The sequence below is a fragment of the Mustela erminea genome, chromosome 8, assembly GCF_009829155.1.
Source record: "Mustela erminea isolate mMusErm1 chromosome 8, mMusErm1.Pri, whole genome shotgun sequence".
Lineage (NCBI taxonomy): Eukaryota > Metazoa > Chordata > Mammalia > Carnivora > Mustelidae > Mustela > Mustela erminea.
Window position 1 is genome coordinate 14,209,190 of NC_045621.1, and position 19,372 is coordinate 14,228,561.

The following is a 19,372-nucleotide window of genomic DNA, read 5'->3' on the forward strand; positions in this document are numbered from 1 at the left end:
AAATTAGCTGAAATTTCTAAGTAGTCTCAATAAGGAAGTCAGTTTCGAATGTACATTAAATGCTGGCTTTGTTCTGGGGGCTACAACTTGGCACTCCAATCATAACATCAATAAGGCAATGACCTGAGAAAAGCAGTTAAAATAAATATAGAGCTGTGTTTATCTAAAATAGAAGACAATATTTACCATTCAATCACAGACAGAGAGATCCTGTACTAAGAAGGTAGGTTGCCCACAGAGAGGTTACCATCTTGACCAAATATTCTTATTTAAATACATTTTTGTTTTGTTTTAAGATTTTATTTATTTATTTGACCAAGAGAGACACAGCAAAAGAGGGAACACAAGTAGGGGGATTGAGAGAGGGAGAAACACGCTTCCCACCCAGCAGGGAGCCCAATGCAGGGCTTGATCCCAGGACCCTGGGTTCACGACACAACTTGAGCTGAAGGCAGACACTTAACAACTGAGCCACTCAGGTGCTCCGTAACCAAACAGTCTTATAAAATGACTAGAGTTTAATCATTTTTAAAAAGATTTTTACTTATTTACTTGAGAGAAAGAGAGAGGGAGAGCACAGAGGGAGAGGAAAAGCAGACCCTTTCTGAGCAGGGGGCCCAATATGGGACTTGTCTCAGGACTCTGGGATCATGAGCTGAGCGGAAGGCAGATGCTCAACTGACTTGAGTCACCCAGGTGCCCCTTTAATCTAGATTTTTTTAAAGATTATATTTATTTGAGTTTAATCATTTTTCTACAAGAATTCAAAATTATACAGAAGGTAAAGTCTTAAGGGAGGCTTATGATACCTATATCTAGATGTTTCTGATAATCTTAGCATTACTACATACTAGTAATTTGTAGAACTCTTGACAATTTTTTAAATTGTCACACATTTCATCACCTTTGATCCTTATAATAACCCCAAAAGCTACAAATGTTAGATTTCATTATTCCAGTTCTATAGAGATCACTGAGGCTCTGTGAAATTGGGCGAAATTTCTCAAAAGAACATCTTGATACTTAACACATATCCAGGTCTTCTGACTCCATAAGCACTGTTCTTTTCCATTTTGAAGGCGGGAAAAATGTGATTCAAGATGTCTCCTACCTTATAGTGAGTTAAGTGAAATATATAATATTTAGTTCCTAATTTTCAGGTAACCCACTTCGAAAAACCTAGAGGTTTTCAGGAACTAGCTAGGTACATAAAAATTGGTGTTGCTTATAAGAATGAAGATGAGAGAGAGATATTAACAAAATTAACAAGTTCTGATTGCAAACTACATTTGAATTTCTAGTTACCATAAAATTTATTTTTATAGAAATAGTCTATAATTTCAGTAGTCAGTGTAATTTTAGTCTGTAAAGAAGTTAAAAAAAACCAAAACAGATCAGAGCTCATTTTTTCCAAAAGTGATGCTTCAAGATTATCTACTTATCAGACTTTCTGCTTAAGAATTTACTATAGAAATATAATTTACTTATATCATTTTAATCATATCATTTCATAAAGAACAGAAAGAGCATTTAAAATAGATTATTGGAAAACAAAACTTGAAAAATATTAATGGAGTCAGTAAGACCATTCAAACCATAAACAGTATATTAAGAGGGGCTCTGGCTGGCTCAGTCAGTAGGGAGTGTGACTCTTGATCTCAGGGTCATGCGTTCAAGACCCATACTGGGTGTAGAGATTACTTAAATAAATATTTTTAATTAAAAAATAAGAAACAACAGTAACTAAAGGGGCACCTCGCTGGCCATCAGGGAAGCATATGACTTGATCTCAAAGTTATGAGTTCAAGCTCCACACTTGGTGTGGAAATTACTTTAAAAAAGTTTTTTTTAATCTTAATAAGTTAAGGAAAAGGAAGTAAACTACAGAAGAAGTTTTATTTTTGAAAGAATCTTTTTAATAGTTTAAAGTATCAAAAATTAAATCTTTATGTTAAAAAGATATTAGAGCTAATCTCCAATGAAATTTAAGAATATTTCCAACTTCACTGCATATTTCCAGTCCTTTGATATACCCAATCTTCCCAAGTGCAGAGCCTCTCATGAGGACCAAATGGGATAACATATGCAAAATTGCTTTGAAAAATACAAAGTTGTGGGGTGCCTGGCTGGCTCATTTGGTAGAACATGCAACTCTTGATCTCAGGGTTGTGAGTTCAAGCCCCATATTAGGCACAGACTTTACTTAAAAAAAATAAATAAAGTTGAATGCAAGTATAAGACATTCTTTTAATTATTACATACAACCTATAAATATACTTGATCTTAGCCAAAAGGCTGAGAAGTTATTACATATAGCTTCTAAATAAACAAAAATACATAGGATATAAATTTTTAATTTTTTTTTAAATTTCATTTATTTATTTGACAAAGAGAGAGAATAAAAGCAAGCAGAGTAGCAGGCAGAGGGGAAGGGAGAAGCAGGCTCCCCATGGAGCCAGGAGTCTGATGTGGGGCTCCATTCCAGGACCCTGGGATCATGACCTGAGCCGAAGGCAGATGCTTAACAGACTGAGCCACCCAAGTGCCCTGGATGTAAATTTTTAAAACATGAAACATGAAATTTATTTAACTGACTTAATTTTAAAGCTCAAGTTAAGAAATAACCTGGAAGAGGCTATTAAAAACAGAGTATTAAAAAACAGGGTACCCTGTTAAAAATGCAGATTGACCCCATGCACTTAACTGCTTTTCCTTCCCTAACCCACTAAAATAACAGTAAAAGAATAAAACAAAAATGTAAGCCATTAACTCATAAGTACAAAAAGAGTCAGTATAATGACAAGAGCAGATGAGAGACTTCAATACATTTTGGAGAGGAAGTTGTCCCCTAAGCTTTAACAGAGGAATGCTGATAAACAATGAGTTAATTACCTTAAGAATATCGAAAGACGTACCATTTGGAAGCGGAAGAAGGATTCATTGAAGTCTGTATATAGCTGGCTGGACCCCGAGGTCCCTTTCTAATCTGTGTCAGTCAATGGGGGTTGAAGAATTGAACCAAGAACGTTCTGGACTTGGGCAAGACAACACAGCAGAAGACTCAACCTAAAAACAAAATGATAAAGTGAAAGTCTACATACAGAACTGTTGAATGTCAAGTGATTTTTCCATTCTTTGCTCACCAGTAGCAAAGCATCCCCTACCCCACACACAACCCTTTCCATTCCTTAGGAAAGACTATAACATCTTTTCTCTGGAAAGAATTAAAAGCTCCAGAGTAAAGGATTATGTCATTTGGACATTATAAAAGGATGAATCTTTGCCTATTCACTGTAGAGCAAAATATGCCACTAACAAGCTCAGTCATAAATACGAAGCTTCTGCTTAGTTTTACTAGTCTTCCTCTTAAATATAAATGAAAACCCAAAGATCAACAGATATCTGAAGGAAGTCTTCAGTAAGAAAGACCTCTGACCCAAACCAACAAATAGAAAAAAGAAAAAAGCTGTGGGTAATTAAGAAAATATAGGAAGAAAACACAAATTAGTTACTTTGAGAGTAACTAGTACTCTTGAAGAGGAATAATAAAAGAATAAGAAAGGGTTCTCTGGGTGGCACAGTTGGTTGTCTCGGACTCTTGGTTTCAGCTCAGGTTATGATCTCAGGGTTGTGAGATTAAGCCCCATGTGGAGCTCTGAGCTCAGCATGGAATCTGCTTGAGATTCTCTCTCCCTCTCCTGTCCCTCTCCCTGCTCACACTCTCTTTCCCTCTCTCTCAAACAAACAAACAAATAAATAAATAAATCTTTTTTAAAAAGAATAAGAAAGAACCCTTGTGAAAAAGATAGGATAGCTGAAAATTTTTTTAAAATTTAATAAAAAGGGGGTGCCTTGGTGGCTCAGTCCCTGGACATCTGCCTTCAGCTCAGGTCATGATCCCAGCATCCTGGGATTGGAGCCCGCATCAGGCTCCCTGCTCAGTGGGAAAGCCTGCTTCTCCTTCTCCAGCTCCCCACTGCTCGTGTTCCCTCTCTCGTGGTCTGTCTCTGTCAAATAAATAAATAAAATCTTTTTTAAAAATCTTAATAAGAGGGTTGAAAAATAACTGAAGGACCTAAATCTCCATCCAAAGAGAGATTTATTCCAAAAATGCATCATTGTGAACTTTCAGGAAACCGGGTGTAAGAAGATCCTAGAAGTTTTAAGAGAAAAAGTAGATTATGTACAAATTATTGGGAGTCAGAAAAATAGATTCTTCAAAAGTAGGAATGTAATATGGAAGACCAAAATCCAACCCGGAAGAGCAACAAAGGAAAGGCTCAGGATGCATAGAAAAGTAGCTCAGGGGCACATGTCTGTCTCAGTAGCACATGTAACTCTTGATCTTGGGGTTGTGAATTTGAGCCCCATGCTGGGTGTAGAGATAAGTTAAAAATAAAATCTTAGGGGAAAAAAAAGGGGAACAAGCAGCTCAAATTTAAGCAGGAAGATAGACTCTGGAAAAGAGACCTCTAGGTGGACTCCTTGTGGGGCTCAGTTGGTTAAGTGTCTGCCTTCTGCTTTGGTCATGATTCCAAGGTCCTGGGATCAAGCCCCATGTGGGGCTCCTTGCTCAGTGGGGAGTCTGCTTCTCCCGCTGACCCTTTCCCTGCCTGTACTCTCTCTCTTTCACTCAAATGAATAAACAAAATCTTAAAAAAAAATTGATTGTTCACAATGACATAAACACTAATTGGATGTAACAAAAGCAGTATTGTATCTATAGTGGGGAAGGACAAGTGGTAACAGCGGTGGTGAAGTGTAGCTAATTCCTGATCTGCCATTTAAGGTACATAATGCCTTAAATCAATAAATCAAATATCAGCATATAGTGGTATCTGCTGGTACAGTCAGTAGAGGGTGTGACTCTTGATCTCAGGGCTCGAAGTTTGAGCCTCATGTTGCGTGTAGAGATTACTTAAAAATAAAATATTTTAAAAATCTACATATAAACAGAATTTAGAGGTGGGGGAGCATACCAGCGGAAATAGGTTGAAGGTAGGTGCCAATGGAGATCAAAACTTGACCAGGAATGGGAAGGTTGCCTTTATGCATTATAATCCTTGAATATTTGACTGTTAAAGGGTCATATACAACTTTAATAAAATAATATTTAAAAAATAATTTAAAAATTTAACTTTTTTTTCCTTTCCAGATAGATTTTTTTAAAATTTTTTTTCAGCGTAACAGTATTCATTGTTTTTGCACCACACCCAGTGCTCCATGCAATCCGTGCCCTCTCCAATATAATAAATGGAACATAAGCAAATTTTAAAAAGAAATATCTAGGCAAGGTAAGATAGAAATAAGAAAAAACTTTTTTTTTTAAGATTTTATTTATTTACTTGAGAGAGCGAGCACAGAGGGAGAGGGGGAGGTAAACCCCCATTGAGCAGGGGGCCCAATGCAGGACCCAATCCCAGGACCCAAGTGGAAAGCAAATGCTTAGCCAACTGAGCCACCCAGGAGCCCCTTTATTTTTAAATTAGAGAACTCACTTTTCGTAAGTGAAAAGACAAACACCATTTGAAAGATAAGGACAAAACAAGAATAGGCAATTCACAAAAGAACTTCAAAGATGCAATGAATACACAAAAATGTTATCTCTTGTAACTCAAGATGCACAAACGTAAGAAAAGTATGTTCATCTGTTAGATGAGCAAGGATTTAAAAGGTTAAAAGCTTCTGGGAAAGAGGGGGAAATGCATGCATGTTTGCATAATTCCTTTTGCTGACCAAAACAGCACCAAAATTAGAGAAGGAAACCCCTGTGCAAAATAGCCACATCTCAACAGTATTGATTCCAGCAAATAAATCTCAGCTACCAGGTTTTGCATCATATTTAAAGAGGATGTCCAAATCTGCGATGCATCTCCTCTAATCTCAAACAGATTCAGTTTTGGCAGATTGAGTGGGTCCTGAAGAACACTTCCCCATAATCAATCACTAACTTGAAAACACGAGTCCTTAAAGACATAGCAGCCAGACTTATGGAGAAAGCGGACAGCATTCTACCTGGTACCTATCTCCCTATCACAGCCTGGCAGAGAAGACTACTAAAGAAGAGATCATGGTGTCTAAGGTGGGGATGTCTCTTTTCTTCTAGTTTCCATGAGGACAGACTTTCCATAAATCTTCCTAGTGTCTTGCCCCTTTACCCCTTAAGTGAGAAACCTGACTGGTGAGTTCACCATTCGTCCGCATTTTTTGAGTGGGGAGAGCTAATTTATCAAAAGTCTTAGGTAAACATGTCTATTACAAAGATCCAAAGTATCCCTTGGGTGGGCTACTCCAAGTCTGGGCTGGGGACAGACATATGAGAAGACCACCTATACCATACATATCTTCCAACAGCTCTCTCAACAATGAAGTTGGTATTTTATCTCCACCTGCCTAACTAAGCTCTTTCGACCACATCTGAATTGGTCCCAATCTGAGGAAGGAACAAAAGAGCCAAGAAGTGTCATGTACTGGGCTCCCTAAACTTACAGTTGCCATGACATTTTTTATTTTCCTCATCAGGAGCCCAAGCATGGCTGTAGAGAAACAGAAACAGTAAGCTAGTGGCCAACCTGCACAGCAGAGTAAAGCAGATCAATCAGAGATATGTCAGCATTGCTCTGTGTCTGGCGTGAATGTTTAACATGTGTTATGGGAACCTGCTTACAGAAAGCATATGACAACTGTGTCACCAAGCAGCCAGTTTAAAGAAGAGAGATCACGACAATGTGTTCAGTCTCCTGTCTCAGCCTCTAAGGCAGATTTCCAATGACTTATGCCATTTTTGGGCAAAGAGCAGGCCAGAACTTTTCAACAATAAATAACATAAAAATGTAAGACTGCATAAGAGGAGAAGGGATCATAATGTGGAAAAGAGGGGGAAAAAACCATACATTTGAAGAGCTGCTTCATAAAATAGAATTTTAAAGAACTGCTTTGTATCAAATAAATAGAACATAAGTCCATAAAACAGATTTTTAAAAAGAGCTGAAACAAACAAAAGATGAAAAGAAAAAAAGAAAAAATGCCACAGTACTTGAAGTCATATTAGAAACAACTCCAAGTAGAAAAGATACTTCAGAAAGCCAAGTTAATAATAAGGATGACAAGCCAAGGAAAATCATTCAGAATGAATATGACAAAATAAAGGTGGTTAGACTCTAACAAAGAAGTCAGAACAAAGATGATAGATTTGTAAGATAAACAATTGAAATCTAACATAAGTAATATTCTTAGGGAGACAAACAATATGAAACAGCCAAAATATTCAAGGATATAGAAGTGAAAAACTGAAAGATCTTATTATGTATCAGGAAAAATTAACAAGAAATGATCAAGATTTAAGATATATTATGGAATGTTGCCAAATTTTAAGGATGGAAAAAGGATGCTTTTAGGATCTAGAAGAAACAGGGTCACCTACAAATTAAATAATTTATGCTGGCCTCATTCATCTCCTCAGCAACATTAGACAATGGATACAAGTGAGTACTGTGGACAATGTGGAGTGAAAAAGAATACAACTTGGGGGCACCTGGGTGGCTAAATCAGTTAAGCATCTGCCTTTGGCTCAGGTCATGATCCCAGAGTCCTGGGATCGAGTTCCCACTAGGGCTCCCAGTAGGACTCCCAGGGAGCCTGCTTCTCCTTCTCCCTCTGCTGTTCCCCCTGCTTGTGCTCTTGCTCTGTTAATACCTAAAATCTTAAAAAGGGAAGGAAGGAAGGAAAAGAAAAAGAATATGACATGGAATTTTCTACATAGGGGAATATAATTTTAATGGATATTTAACATTCCATTTAATGGATGTGTTATAATTTACTAAAATGGTACACTACTGATGGATATTTAAAGATTGTTTCTGGAATATTATTAAATCATGCTGGATAAAAAATAAGAATAAACGCATATGTATTATTTAAGATACATGCAAGTTTATCTATAGGTTAAAATCCTGGAAGTATGTTGGCTGAATCAAAGGGTATATACATTTAAAATTTGTCATCTTCCTAAATTGTCCTCCATAAACATTGTACTGATTTTTATGCCCACCAGTAATGGAGGAAAGTGCTTGTTCACTGCAACTCAGCATACTGTTATTAAATTTCTAATTTTTCTCAACCTTATAGATAAAAATTATTTTTATAATAATTTTTATTGTTAATAATTTGGAATTATCTTACCATATTTTTAAAAAGATTTATCTATTTATTTGCGAGAGAGAGAGAGGGAGAGAGAGTGAGGGCACATGAGCCGGGGGTGGGAGGGATGAATGGCCAGAGAGAGAGAATCCTCAAGCCAACTCCCCAGTGAGTGTGAAGCCTGACATGGGGCTAGAACTCACAACCCCAAAGTCATGACCTGAACCAAAACCAAGAAACAGACACTTAACTGACTGAGCCACCCAGGCAACCCTATCTTAACATAATTCATCCACTGAAGACATCATCATAAAGGTACACCATTATTTTACATATCTCTATTGAAGAAAATGAGCTACAAAGTAAATGGTTTCAAGTCATCAATTTTCAAACACATAAAAAATTCAGAGGACTCTGGGATCATGACCTAAGCCCAAGGCAGACACTAAACCAACTGAGCCACCCAGGCACCACCCTCTCCCCCACTTTAAAAAGATTTTATTTGAAAGAGCGAGAGCTCTCAAGAGAGAGCAGAGTGGGGAAGAGAGGGAGAAGCATTTTCTTAAGGATTTTTATCAAGAAAGGATGGTATATTTTGCTGAATGCTTTTTCTTCATATATTGAGAGGATCATATGGTTCTTATTCTTTTTTTTTTTATTATTAATGTGGTGTATCACATGTTCTGTGGATGTCGAAATTTGTGGATATTCCTGCAGCCCAGGAATAAATGCCTCTTGGTCATGTTGAAAAGATGTGCTCTATATACACACAACAGAATAATGAAATCTTGCCATTTGCAATGATGTGGCTAGAACTAGAGTATATTATGCTAAAACGAAGTTAGTCAGAGAAAGAGAAATACCTTATGATTTCACTCCCATGAGGAATCTAAGAAACAAAACAGATGAGCATAGGGGAAGGGAAGGAAAAATAAGATAAAAACAGAGAGAGGAGCAAACTCTAAGAGACTTAAATGCAGGGAACAGACTGAGGGTTGCTGGAGGAGAGGTGGGTGGGGGGATGGGGTACTTGGGTGATGAGCATAAGGAGGGCATGTGATGTCATGAGCACTGGGTGTTACATGTAACTGATGAATCACTAAATTCTACCTCTGAAACTAATACTGCACTATATATGAACTAACTTGAATTTAAATAAAATCCTGAAAGAACACAAAAAGCATAAATATGTTGATAAATACAAAGGAATAAACATTTTAAACATTACATATACACATGCATCTTTAAATTTCACTAAAAGATTACTGATTCTTTAAATTAAAAGAAATAAAAATACAGAGCACATGTAGAAGTAAAATATATAGAAGGTAAAATCACAAAAGGTGAGAAGATGGTAATTATAAGTATGAAGGGTGATACTCCTAAACTGTTCAGGAAGGACTAGAATGTTTGAAAATCAGCGGTGATAAATTCAAGACACATATGTAATCAATCTCTAAGATCATCAATAAAAGTATAACATGAAGAGACTAAACTAAAAAGACAGAAAAAGAAATATTCTTCTAAAAACTCAGTTCACCCAAAAAGGCAGCCGGGGAAGAGAACAAAAGAATAAATGAGAAAATGGAAAAAGAAGACCAATATGCTTTATCCAAACACAGAAAAAAGTTAGAAAAATAGAAGTGGACTGTATAACACTATTAAAACACAACGACTGTTATGAGACTGAATAAACAACTACACCCCAACAATCTGTAGTTTATAAAAAACACACTTTAAGCATAAACACACAGACGAGTTAAGAGGAAAAAGATGGCAAGAAGCAAACATTAAGCTTATATTTATGTCCGACAGAACAGGCATCCATGTAAAAAGTATTTTCAGGGACAAAAATGGACATTTCATAATGATAAAAGGGTCAATTTGACAAAAAGACACAGCTATCTTAAAAGTGTATGTGACTAACAACACTACCAAATCCATGGTAAAGCCTGACATAACTGAACAGAGAAACAGATAAATCTATAATCATAATTAGAGACTTGAGACTTAACACTTCACCCAGAGTAACTGACAGAATAAGGAGACATTAAAAGTGAATATACAAGGTTTGAGCAACACTCTCAACCAGCTTTGCCTAACTGACATTTAGGGCACTCCACCAACCACCAGTAGAATACACATTTTTCCCTGAGGGTAACTGGAACATTTCAATACCTTTAAATTTATTTATTTTTTCTTCTTGCCTAATCTAACCTTGACTAACCTATTATAGACCATAGGTTTGTATATGTTTTCTGACCACAACATCACTAATTTAGGAATCAACAGCAGCAATCTAAAAATTCTAAAATATTTGGAAATAAGGTAACACGCCTAAATAAATAATGGATCAAAGAAATCACGGAGACATTTTGAAGGATCTTTAACTTAATGAAAACATTCCAAACTTGTAGGATTTAGCTAAAGGAAGCTTAGAGAAAAACTTGCAGGTTTAAATGCTTATATAAAAGGAAGAAAGGTATAAAAATCAATTATTTCTTTCCACCTTAATAAGTTAGAAAAAGAGGAGCAAATTAAACCCAAAATAAAAGAAACAGAATGAAAGTAAGAGTAGAAATCTGTGAAATAGAAAACAGACATATACAGAAAATCAACAAAGTCAAAAATTTTAGTTGTAGGACATAGCACACATGAAATCACAAAGTCGGACAGTGTCAATAAAACAATTTATATCATCTGTTTTATATCTGATATATTTTGATATTTGGTACTAGTTCAGTCACTGGTATAAATTTTTATTAATTATTTATAATAAATATTTCTAATAAAAATGTGATTCCCTAGTTTCCCCACCAGTCTCACGCTGGCACCAGTCTCATATTTTCAGCTTTCCCACTTTGGACTGGCTGAGCTCTGAGCACCCATTTAACTCTAAAATTATAATGATTTATCTAGCAATTATAATTACTTATAATTAGAGCAATGTCTTGCACACAGTTATTTCAATGGCTAGAGGCACAATCATTCTGCACTATTAAATACAGAAATTTCAAAGAATAACGGTTAACGCTGGGCACAGCCAAATATAAAACGATTAAAATTTTTCATCATATAAAAAGTATATACGCACCATTGGTTGTTTATTTGGCCCATACATGTGTAATTAACTCCTACTAAAGGAGGAGGCACCTGTGGCTACTCCATAAATATTGATGCTAAAACGATGAAAGTAATATCTATGCTGCCTAAGTCTGAACCTAATAAATCAATACATAAACGCTTAGAGAAAATCCAAAGCCGGGGATAAACGTGATCATCCCGATAAGCTGTTTTCCAGTGACCCGCAGTTTACAGCAGGGTGTACGCTCCGCGCGCGAACATCATCTATGACATGAAAAACAATCCCACCCCCTCTGCTGGCAGACCCGCAGCATCGCGGGGTGCTTGCCAGGTCGGATTTTTCCCCCTCTCCATCTTGCTCAGAGCATCAGGTATCTGCCCACTGACAGCATCCGGGCCCCCGACCCGGTGATCCGCCAGCCCGAGGGGCGCCGCGGCCGCGTTCACCGCCGCAGGCCGGAGCATTCGTGCGCGGGAGCCCGCGGAGCTCGGCCATCCCGCAGTTCGCCCCAAACCGCACATTTACTTGGGTTTTGTTTTTGCCCAACGCTTGCCACTTCCTTCTAAAGAAGGCATTTCCATTACAAAATAATGACATAAAAATAAGCACAACGGGGAAAAAGGAGGTCAGCAGGGGAAGCATCTAAAGGCTGGGAGCATCTGCCCTGCGGGAAGCGATCTCCACCTTCCGGGGAATCGCCCGAACAAGCCTCGGCTCCTGCGCACGTCCGCCAGCGGGGCCCGCGGGCGGGCAGCTCCTGGCGTCCGGAGGGGCTCCAAGCCCGCCGAAAACCACGCCTGGCCCGTTCGGCCCCGGGGGGCTCGGACCCGGACACCGTCCGGGAGGGAGGCCGCAGGGGCCGGCGAGGCCCTGAGAGACCGCGTGCGCGCGTGGCGTGCACCTCCCGCCGCGCCTCCACCTCAGGGCGTCGCCACGGGAACCGAGGGTTTGGCCTCCGGCCGGGTAGGCCGGGGGCGGTGGGGGTGGGGGGATCCCTGACCGCCGCCGGGAGGGAGGGGGGGGCCCCGGGAGGCCGCAGACTCTCACCGCCAGCTGAAGCCGCGACGCGCCGGTCCTCCGCCACCTCGGGTCGCACTTGGCTGCGCGGAGGTCCGTCCCGGCACCCGTTCCCGCCGCCGCCCGCGAGCCCCGAGACGCCGCCGGGCCACTCCCGCAGCCCGTGCCCCTCCGCACCCGAGCGTGGAGGTGTCGGGCTCCGGCTGCGGGACGCGGGAGATTTAAACCGGGCGGCCTGGCGCGCGCCGAAGCCGCGCTGCCCTCGGCGTCTCGCTCTGGCGTCCGCGGTCTCGCCCTTTCGGGCTCTGCGCTAACCCCGCGAGGCCCGGCTCTCGGTCCGTTTTTTTTTGACGAACCCCGGGACGCATTGTGGTCTGTCTTTACCAAGTGACAGTGGTTAACAAACACCGAAACGGTCGGAACGTCAGAAGTAAGGAACTGGGGGTGAGACCCGCGAGGCATTCTCGGTTTCTTCAAGCCCAGCGCCCTCCGCCCGGGTCCCTCCCTGCCACCTCCGAGTCCACACCGCACCCGCCAGGCCTGCCCGGGGCCACCCCTACCCGGCCAGGTGCTTCGGAGCCGCAGGCATCCCTGAATCCTGGGGCGCTACTCAGGACCAGGGCCCGCACGCGGTAACTGTTCACGTGCTGTATTTAACTCTTAGGATAAGGGTTTAAAGAGGATTAACTAAACAGCTGTTAATAACTGACCTCAAATGCACATATACATAACCAGAATCTGTGGTCATAAATGAGTCTTCCAGAGGAAAAGGCAACATTTGAGCCTAAAACTAAAGAATAAAAATAGGTGAATTGTTTCTGGTGGAAGAGAATTTAAATTCAAAGAATTTTCAAACGTGACTCAAAATATCCTATCACTTTACCAAAGCTTTACAAAGTATGAATTACCACTGTGACACAGCCTACGAAGGCAAAAAGCTTACACTCCAGGTGATAGCTGTAAGTCTGTAAGATCGTGAAAGACGGAGTGAGATTCTAGAATATTATTACAAAGTTCTTACCTTAAAAACCTGAAAGTGGTTTTAGAATAGGAAAAAGAATAGGCTATGTATACTAGAGTTAACTTGGACTGAAAATAGTAAAAGGTCTTTAGGCCGGGATTCTAACCCTGAAATATATGGTGCTTCAAGGAATGGGTGAATACCTGAAATAATATGCCAAATTTTGGTGGAGGTCTTTTAAAAGTATTTTTTGGAAATGTAACCAAATCCAAGTTCCACTCTCCGAAGCACAGCAAAGCCAATCGCTGAGACGTCATGTATAAAAGAGTTTATTCTAGAGGCAGCCAAAGAAAAGACATAATAGGGCAAGCTTCAAATCTGCCACCTAGAAGGGGAAGAGAAGTTTTTTTATAACAACAGGGGTTGGGATTACATATATATTGATGAAAAGTGTGGTGAAAACTTGTGGTTATTCATAAGGAAAGATGGAACATGCTTACTGAGCAAATGTGTAACATACATCCTGTACTCCTGGTGGAGACTTAAAATGAGGCAAAATTCAGCCCCTGCTATCAGACATCTTAAGACAAGGAAAGGGACTATGGGTTTTCTCCAGGAAAGCCGGGATAAACTGGAGGGGCTCTTGCGCTCATTATCTAGGGTAAGGAAAATAGGGCCTTGCTGTTCATAGGCTGGAACCATATCCGTGACTTCTAGCCTAGGTCTCCCTAGTTAATTTGTCAACGGGGTCTGTAATCACACAACAGCTGATTAGGGAGAAACGGATCTCTGAAAAACAAGCTTTAGCTCTCTGAATTTCAACCTCATTAACCCTGTGGGGACAACCTCAGAAAGAGTCCACAGCTTTCCTGATTCTTCAAGTCCAGACCCTTAGAAGGGTAAGAATTAGCATTTGGCAGTAAGGATGACTGCTATACTTCCTCAGATCTTTCCTGACTCACTCATGGTAAGTTTGGCATCCCTCCTAAGGACATATTTCTACTCTCAACAACTGTAATTATTTTTCTGCCTGTCTTCCTCACTAGATGCTGAGCTCCTCCAAAGTAAAACGTCTATGCATTTTGGGAGCTTTACCTCTTAAACACAGAGCCTAATACACACTGCATTCTGAATGAGTTTATTCAATCAGTAAGTGAACAGAAGCAAAGACAGCTAATTGACAACTGAAGGATACTGTATAAAATATCTAAAAAGAGTTGAACACCTTTCTTCTCAAAGAATAAATGATTCTAATATGGTAAGAAAATGACTTTCAGAATGTTACTATATACATGTTAAGTTTCTTGGGGTATTTTAGAAAATGCTTCTTCCAATAGAATGAACTTTTGTTTTTTAAAATATTTTATTTGTCCATTTGACAGAGGGAGACAGCACAAGCAGGCAGAGCTGCAGAGGGAGAGAAGCAGGCTCCCTAGTGAGCAGGGAGCCCGATGAGGGGCTCCATGTGGGGCTTGATCCCCAGACCATGGAATCACCACTCACGTCAAAGGCAGAGGCCCAACTGACTGCAAGTGCCCCCAACAGGATGAAGTTTAACTTAAGATACTAAACTTCAGCTCAATCTCAAGCAGACAAAAATCCTCCAAGAAATATACCAGAAGTTGTAGTGACTACGGTCAAGGCCTGTTGGTTTTGTTCACCTTTTGGAGAAAATTACTGGAAGATACACAATGTCTCCAAGCCACCATAAAATGAAGCATTTATACATAATTACATTTCCTTCACAGGTCACACAGAAAGGTGGGCAAATGGTAGCAGAGTATAAGAATGGCTTCTGCAAACAAGGTCGAGCTACGGACACTCCTGGGCAGGAATCGGGTTTTTTTAATCAGGTATTTGATATATGTTTATAGAATGAGTTAATGATCTTGTTAGCTGTTGGGTTGATAAGAAAATATTTGGGGGCACCTGGGTGGCTCAGTTGTTAAGCGGCTACCTTCGGCTCAGGTCATGATCCCAGGGTCCTGGGATCAAGCCCCACATTGAGCTCCCTGCTTGGCAGGAAGTCTGTTTCTCCCTCTCCCACTCCCCATGCTTGTATTCCCTCTCTGTCAAGTAAGTAAATAAAATCTTTAAAAAAAATATTTAAATGCCTTGTACTAGTCCCTTAACATATAATGAGGCACCCAGAGTAGTTAAAATTTAGTGTTTCATAAATAAGTTTTAGGAAACAAAAGAATTAACACTATTAAAATGCTTTGTGCAAATATTTATATAAGTGTTACTTAATTTTTTTTTTTTTTAAGATTTTACTTATTGAGAGAGCACAAGCAGGAGGAGAGGCAGAGGGAGAGGGAGAAGGAAAAGGAGAAGCAGGCTCCCCACTGAGCCAGGAGCGGGGCACGGGGCTCCACCCCAGGACCTGGACATCATGACCTAAGCCGAAGGCAGATGTTTAACCATCTGAGCCATGCAGGTGCCCCTCTTTAATTTTCTATCAACAGATTTATCCTAATATAAAGTGTTTTCCTCCACTGTAGGAAAAACAATTAGATGACTTGGAATGTGGGGCTTCACAAATTTGGGACCCAGAGCAAAAAGCAGCAATGATTTTTTGCACTATCAAGCAAAGCTCTTGTTAATCTACTAAATAAAACTTCAGTTGATATTAAAACACATATCAAGAATGCCACGCTTTTTTATTTACTCTTATAAAGGACTAGGGATCTACTGAACCAGATGTCATGGAAATAGCTCATTTCTTTAAGGTGTTCCACTTTCCTTTTAATCTGTGTGATCTTTTCAAGTAAGTCAGAAGTAACAGGTCCGTGGCAGTTAGGGTATGGAGAGCTATCTTCTCAGATGTGCTACACTAGTACTTACATAGGGCAAGCTAAATGTGCTCTCTACCATACAGCATTTTTGTTGATTCAGGTGAGGCTAGAATTAGAGACAGTATTATTAGGATGATTTTTTTTAAGATTTTATTTATTTATTTGACAGACAGAGATCACAAGTAGGCAGCGAAGCAGGCAGAGAGAGGAAGAAGCAGGCTCCCTGCTAAGCAGAGAGCCCGATCCCAGGCTCGATCCCAGGACTCTGGGATCATGATATGAGCTGAAGGCAGAGGCTTTAACCCACTGAGTCACCCAGGCGCCCCAGGATGATTTTTTAAAATGTGAAATGTTATAAACCTACAAGAAAAAGTATTTCCTCCCCCTAAAATAACCACTGAACTGAATTTGGTATTAGTAATTCCCCAGCATGATGTCTATACTTTTACTATCCATACAACTGTTTGATGTTGCTCACCTTCTCAGATTGTACCTAACAAAATCCTTTCTCTGTATCTCTAATTATTGAGGCATGTGTCCTGTCTCCATCATTAATTGGCTATATACTGTAATTGGCTATAGATATTTCTACAGTTACCTTTTCCTCATATATAATTCCCATATGAAAAGAAATGGGTCTTTAAAGAACACTGTATGTTATTATGTTAATACACTTAGTAGTACACTAAAATTGAAATCAATTTTAATCCCCAAAACATGCAAAGCTGAACATAACATTATGGTAATTTGGTAACAATGAATGTCACTTAGGTTTATATATAATCTTTCTCTTACATAGGTGAAAACATCTTCAAATTTGTTCTTCACTTATAAAAATATCATTCTTATGAATGACTTAAGAATTAGCAGAATATATATGCAGTAGTTAAGAGCTTGAGCACTAAACTCGGATACATCCAAATTCAAATCCTGACTTATTTACTAGCCACATGAAATCTGGTCAAGTAACTTGACCCCTCTAACATAATATATTCCTCCTTTAAAATAAAGATCACGTCGTCATTTTAATGTCAAAGGATTGCTATGGCAGGATACAGATGGATTTGGGTGTTTTTTTGGTTTTTGTTTGTTTATCATTTTAATAGACACTGCCAGAAAATAATTTACTTCTTCAGATCTGTGAATATCAGTGGATATTGTAACAAAGATAGCCTACCTAACCCTATTAAGCAACTCCCCTCAAAATCCCAAGTTACATTAAAGACCTATCTAAAAAGTTCAAAATCAAAACCATAAGAAACTGGGACTCCTGGGTGGGTCATTTGCTTAAGTGTCTGCATTCGGCTCAGGTCCTGATCCTGGGATTAGGTCCTGCATCCGGCTCCCTGCTCAGTGGCGAGCCTGCTTCACCCTCTGCCTGCTGCTCTCCCTGCTTGTGCTCTCTGACAAATAAATAAAATCTTAAAAAAACAAACAAACAAACAGAAGAAACAGCAAGTATTGGCAAGGATGTAAAGAAAAAGGAATGCTCTGCACTGTTAGTGGGAATGCAAACTTGTGCAGTTACTGTGGAAATGTTATATGGTATGGAGGTCCCTCAAAAAGTTCAAAATAGAACTACCCTAAAATTCAGTAATCACACTATTTACTCCTAAAATACAAAAACCCTAATTCAAAGGGATACATGCACCCCTCTTTGTTGCAGCATTATTTACAACAGCCAAACTACAGAAACAGCCCAAGTGTGCATCAATAGATGAACCAAAAAAGACGATGTGGCATATATACACACAATGGATTACTCAGCTGTAAAAAATGAAATCTCACCATTTGCAATGACATGGACAGAAACAGAGAATAATGTTAAGTGAAGTAAGTCAGAGAAAGACAAGTACTATGTGATTTCATTCATGTGAATTTAAGAACACAACAAAGAGAAAAGACAAACCAAGAAACAGCCTTGTAACTTTACAGAACAAACTGACAGTTACCAGAGGTAAAGTGGATGAGGGGTATGAGAAATAGGTGATAGGGATTAAGGAGCACTTGCTGTGATGAGCCCTGGGTGACCTAAGGAATCGCCCAATCACTGTATTATTCAAGAGAAACTAATATCACACATTATGTTAACTATATCAGCATTTAAATGAATCTTAAAGGGGCACCTGGGTAGCTCAATGGGTTAAAGCCATGATCCCAGAGTCCTGGGATGGAGTCCTGCATGGCAGTGGGTGGGGGGGTGGGGTGTGTCTGCTCAGCAGGGCGCCTGCTTCCTCCTCTCTGCCTACTTGTGATCTCTGTCAAATAAATTTTTAAAAACTCTTTAAATGAATCTTAAAAAGGAAAAAAGATGAATTTAGCTTATGTAACAAAATGCTAATTAACAGGTTTTTTTAATAGCTCAAACCCCCATCCTATACCTCTTCTTAGTATGTTTGATACTAGAAGTCTTTGGTAGTCTAAAACTCTCAGTATTAAAGTAAATAAAAGTTCCTTTTATTAGCAGTTTCTCATTAGCAAAATTTGATTTTACCTTTTCAAACCTGATTCCAATTAGTGGCTTTTTAAGTAAAATAAATAATTGAATATTGCTTGCATATGCAGAGTCTCAAATGTTATTTTTTTCTTTTTAAGGGAAGTATAAAGATTATTTCTCCTTATATTTGTTTTATATAAGCAAATGATTTTTCAAGATTAGAACACAGCAGAATTTTTAAGCAAATGATTTTTCAAGATTAGAACACAGCAGAATTTTTGTGAAGTCTTTTTTTCCCCTAAAGATTTTATTTCTTTGACAGAGACAGCGAGAGCGGGAACACAAACATGGCCAGTGGAAGACGGAGAGGCAGGCTTCCCACCCAGCAGGGAGCTGGATGTGGGACTCGATCCCAGGACCCTGGAATCATGACCTGAGCCAAAGGCAGATGCTTAATGACTGAGCCACCCAGGCGCCCTTGTGAAAAGATTTTAATGTTATAATCATAAATTCCCAGATAGTATTTGGTTTGCAGGGTTGTTTGTTCAATTATGCAATTATGTGTATATAAATGTAAACTTTCATTTGTTCTTTTTCCGATAATGACAGGAAGCACTTTGATATATTATTATGCATCAATGACAACAGTTTCAAAATGGCCAATCGAAATTCAAAGGACAAAGCAAATACTGGTCATCTATTCATAGACAACCTTTTATGTTTTGTCTGCACTCTACGTAGAATTAAAAATCTTACGTAACTCAAGTTTCTGCCCTAATACTCTCTAGGTAATTGTCACAGCCAGGTGACAAAGAGTTTCTTAAAACTTTGCTTGATGAGGTAAGAGCAAGTATCAACATGTTTAGGAATGTCAAAATTTATGGCAAAGATGGCATGAATAAACTTGTACCAGTCAGCGGGTCCTGAGTACTGCACTG

General features: G+C 39.3%; 1 protein-coding gene and 1 long non-coding RNA gene across 8 annotated transcripts in view; one reads left to right on the top strand and one right to left on the bottom strand.

Annotated features, from left to right (window-relative positions):
- Positions 1-12,649, bottom strand: part of ICA1L (islet cell autoantigen 1 like) — an 83,952-nt gene extending 71,303 nt beyond the window's left edge. For 4 of the 7 annotated variants that reach the window (XR_004288468.1, XM_032354470.1, XM_032354466.1 and 1 more), the window contains exons 1-2: positions 12,272-12,649; positions 2,916-3,066 (exon numbers count right to left, since the gene is read on the bottom strand). Coding sequence is in view for 6 of the 7 variants with exons in the window: in XM_032354470.1 (XP_032210361.1) it covers positions 2,916-2,941 (26 nt within the window). In the remaining variant the exon portion in view is untranslated. Of the gene's footprint in view, positions 1-2,915; positions 3,067-11,233; positions 11,708-11,743; positions 11,880-11,908; positions 12,020-12,271 lie in introns of those variants that run through there. The other 3 variants (XM_032354467.1, XM_032354468.1, XM_032354469.1) reach the window with 3 other exon arrangements.
- A 2,001-nt stretch (positions 12,650-14,650) lies between these two features.
- LOC116597157 lies at positions 14,651-15,837 on the top strand. The gene is made up of 2 exons (XR_004288472.1): positions 14,651-15,055; positions 15,704-15,837. It is a non-coding gene; the product is annotated as an uncharacterized LOC116597157 (long non-coding RNA).
- The last annotated feature ends 3,535 nt before the right edge of the window (positions 15,838-19,372 follow it).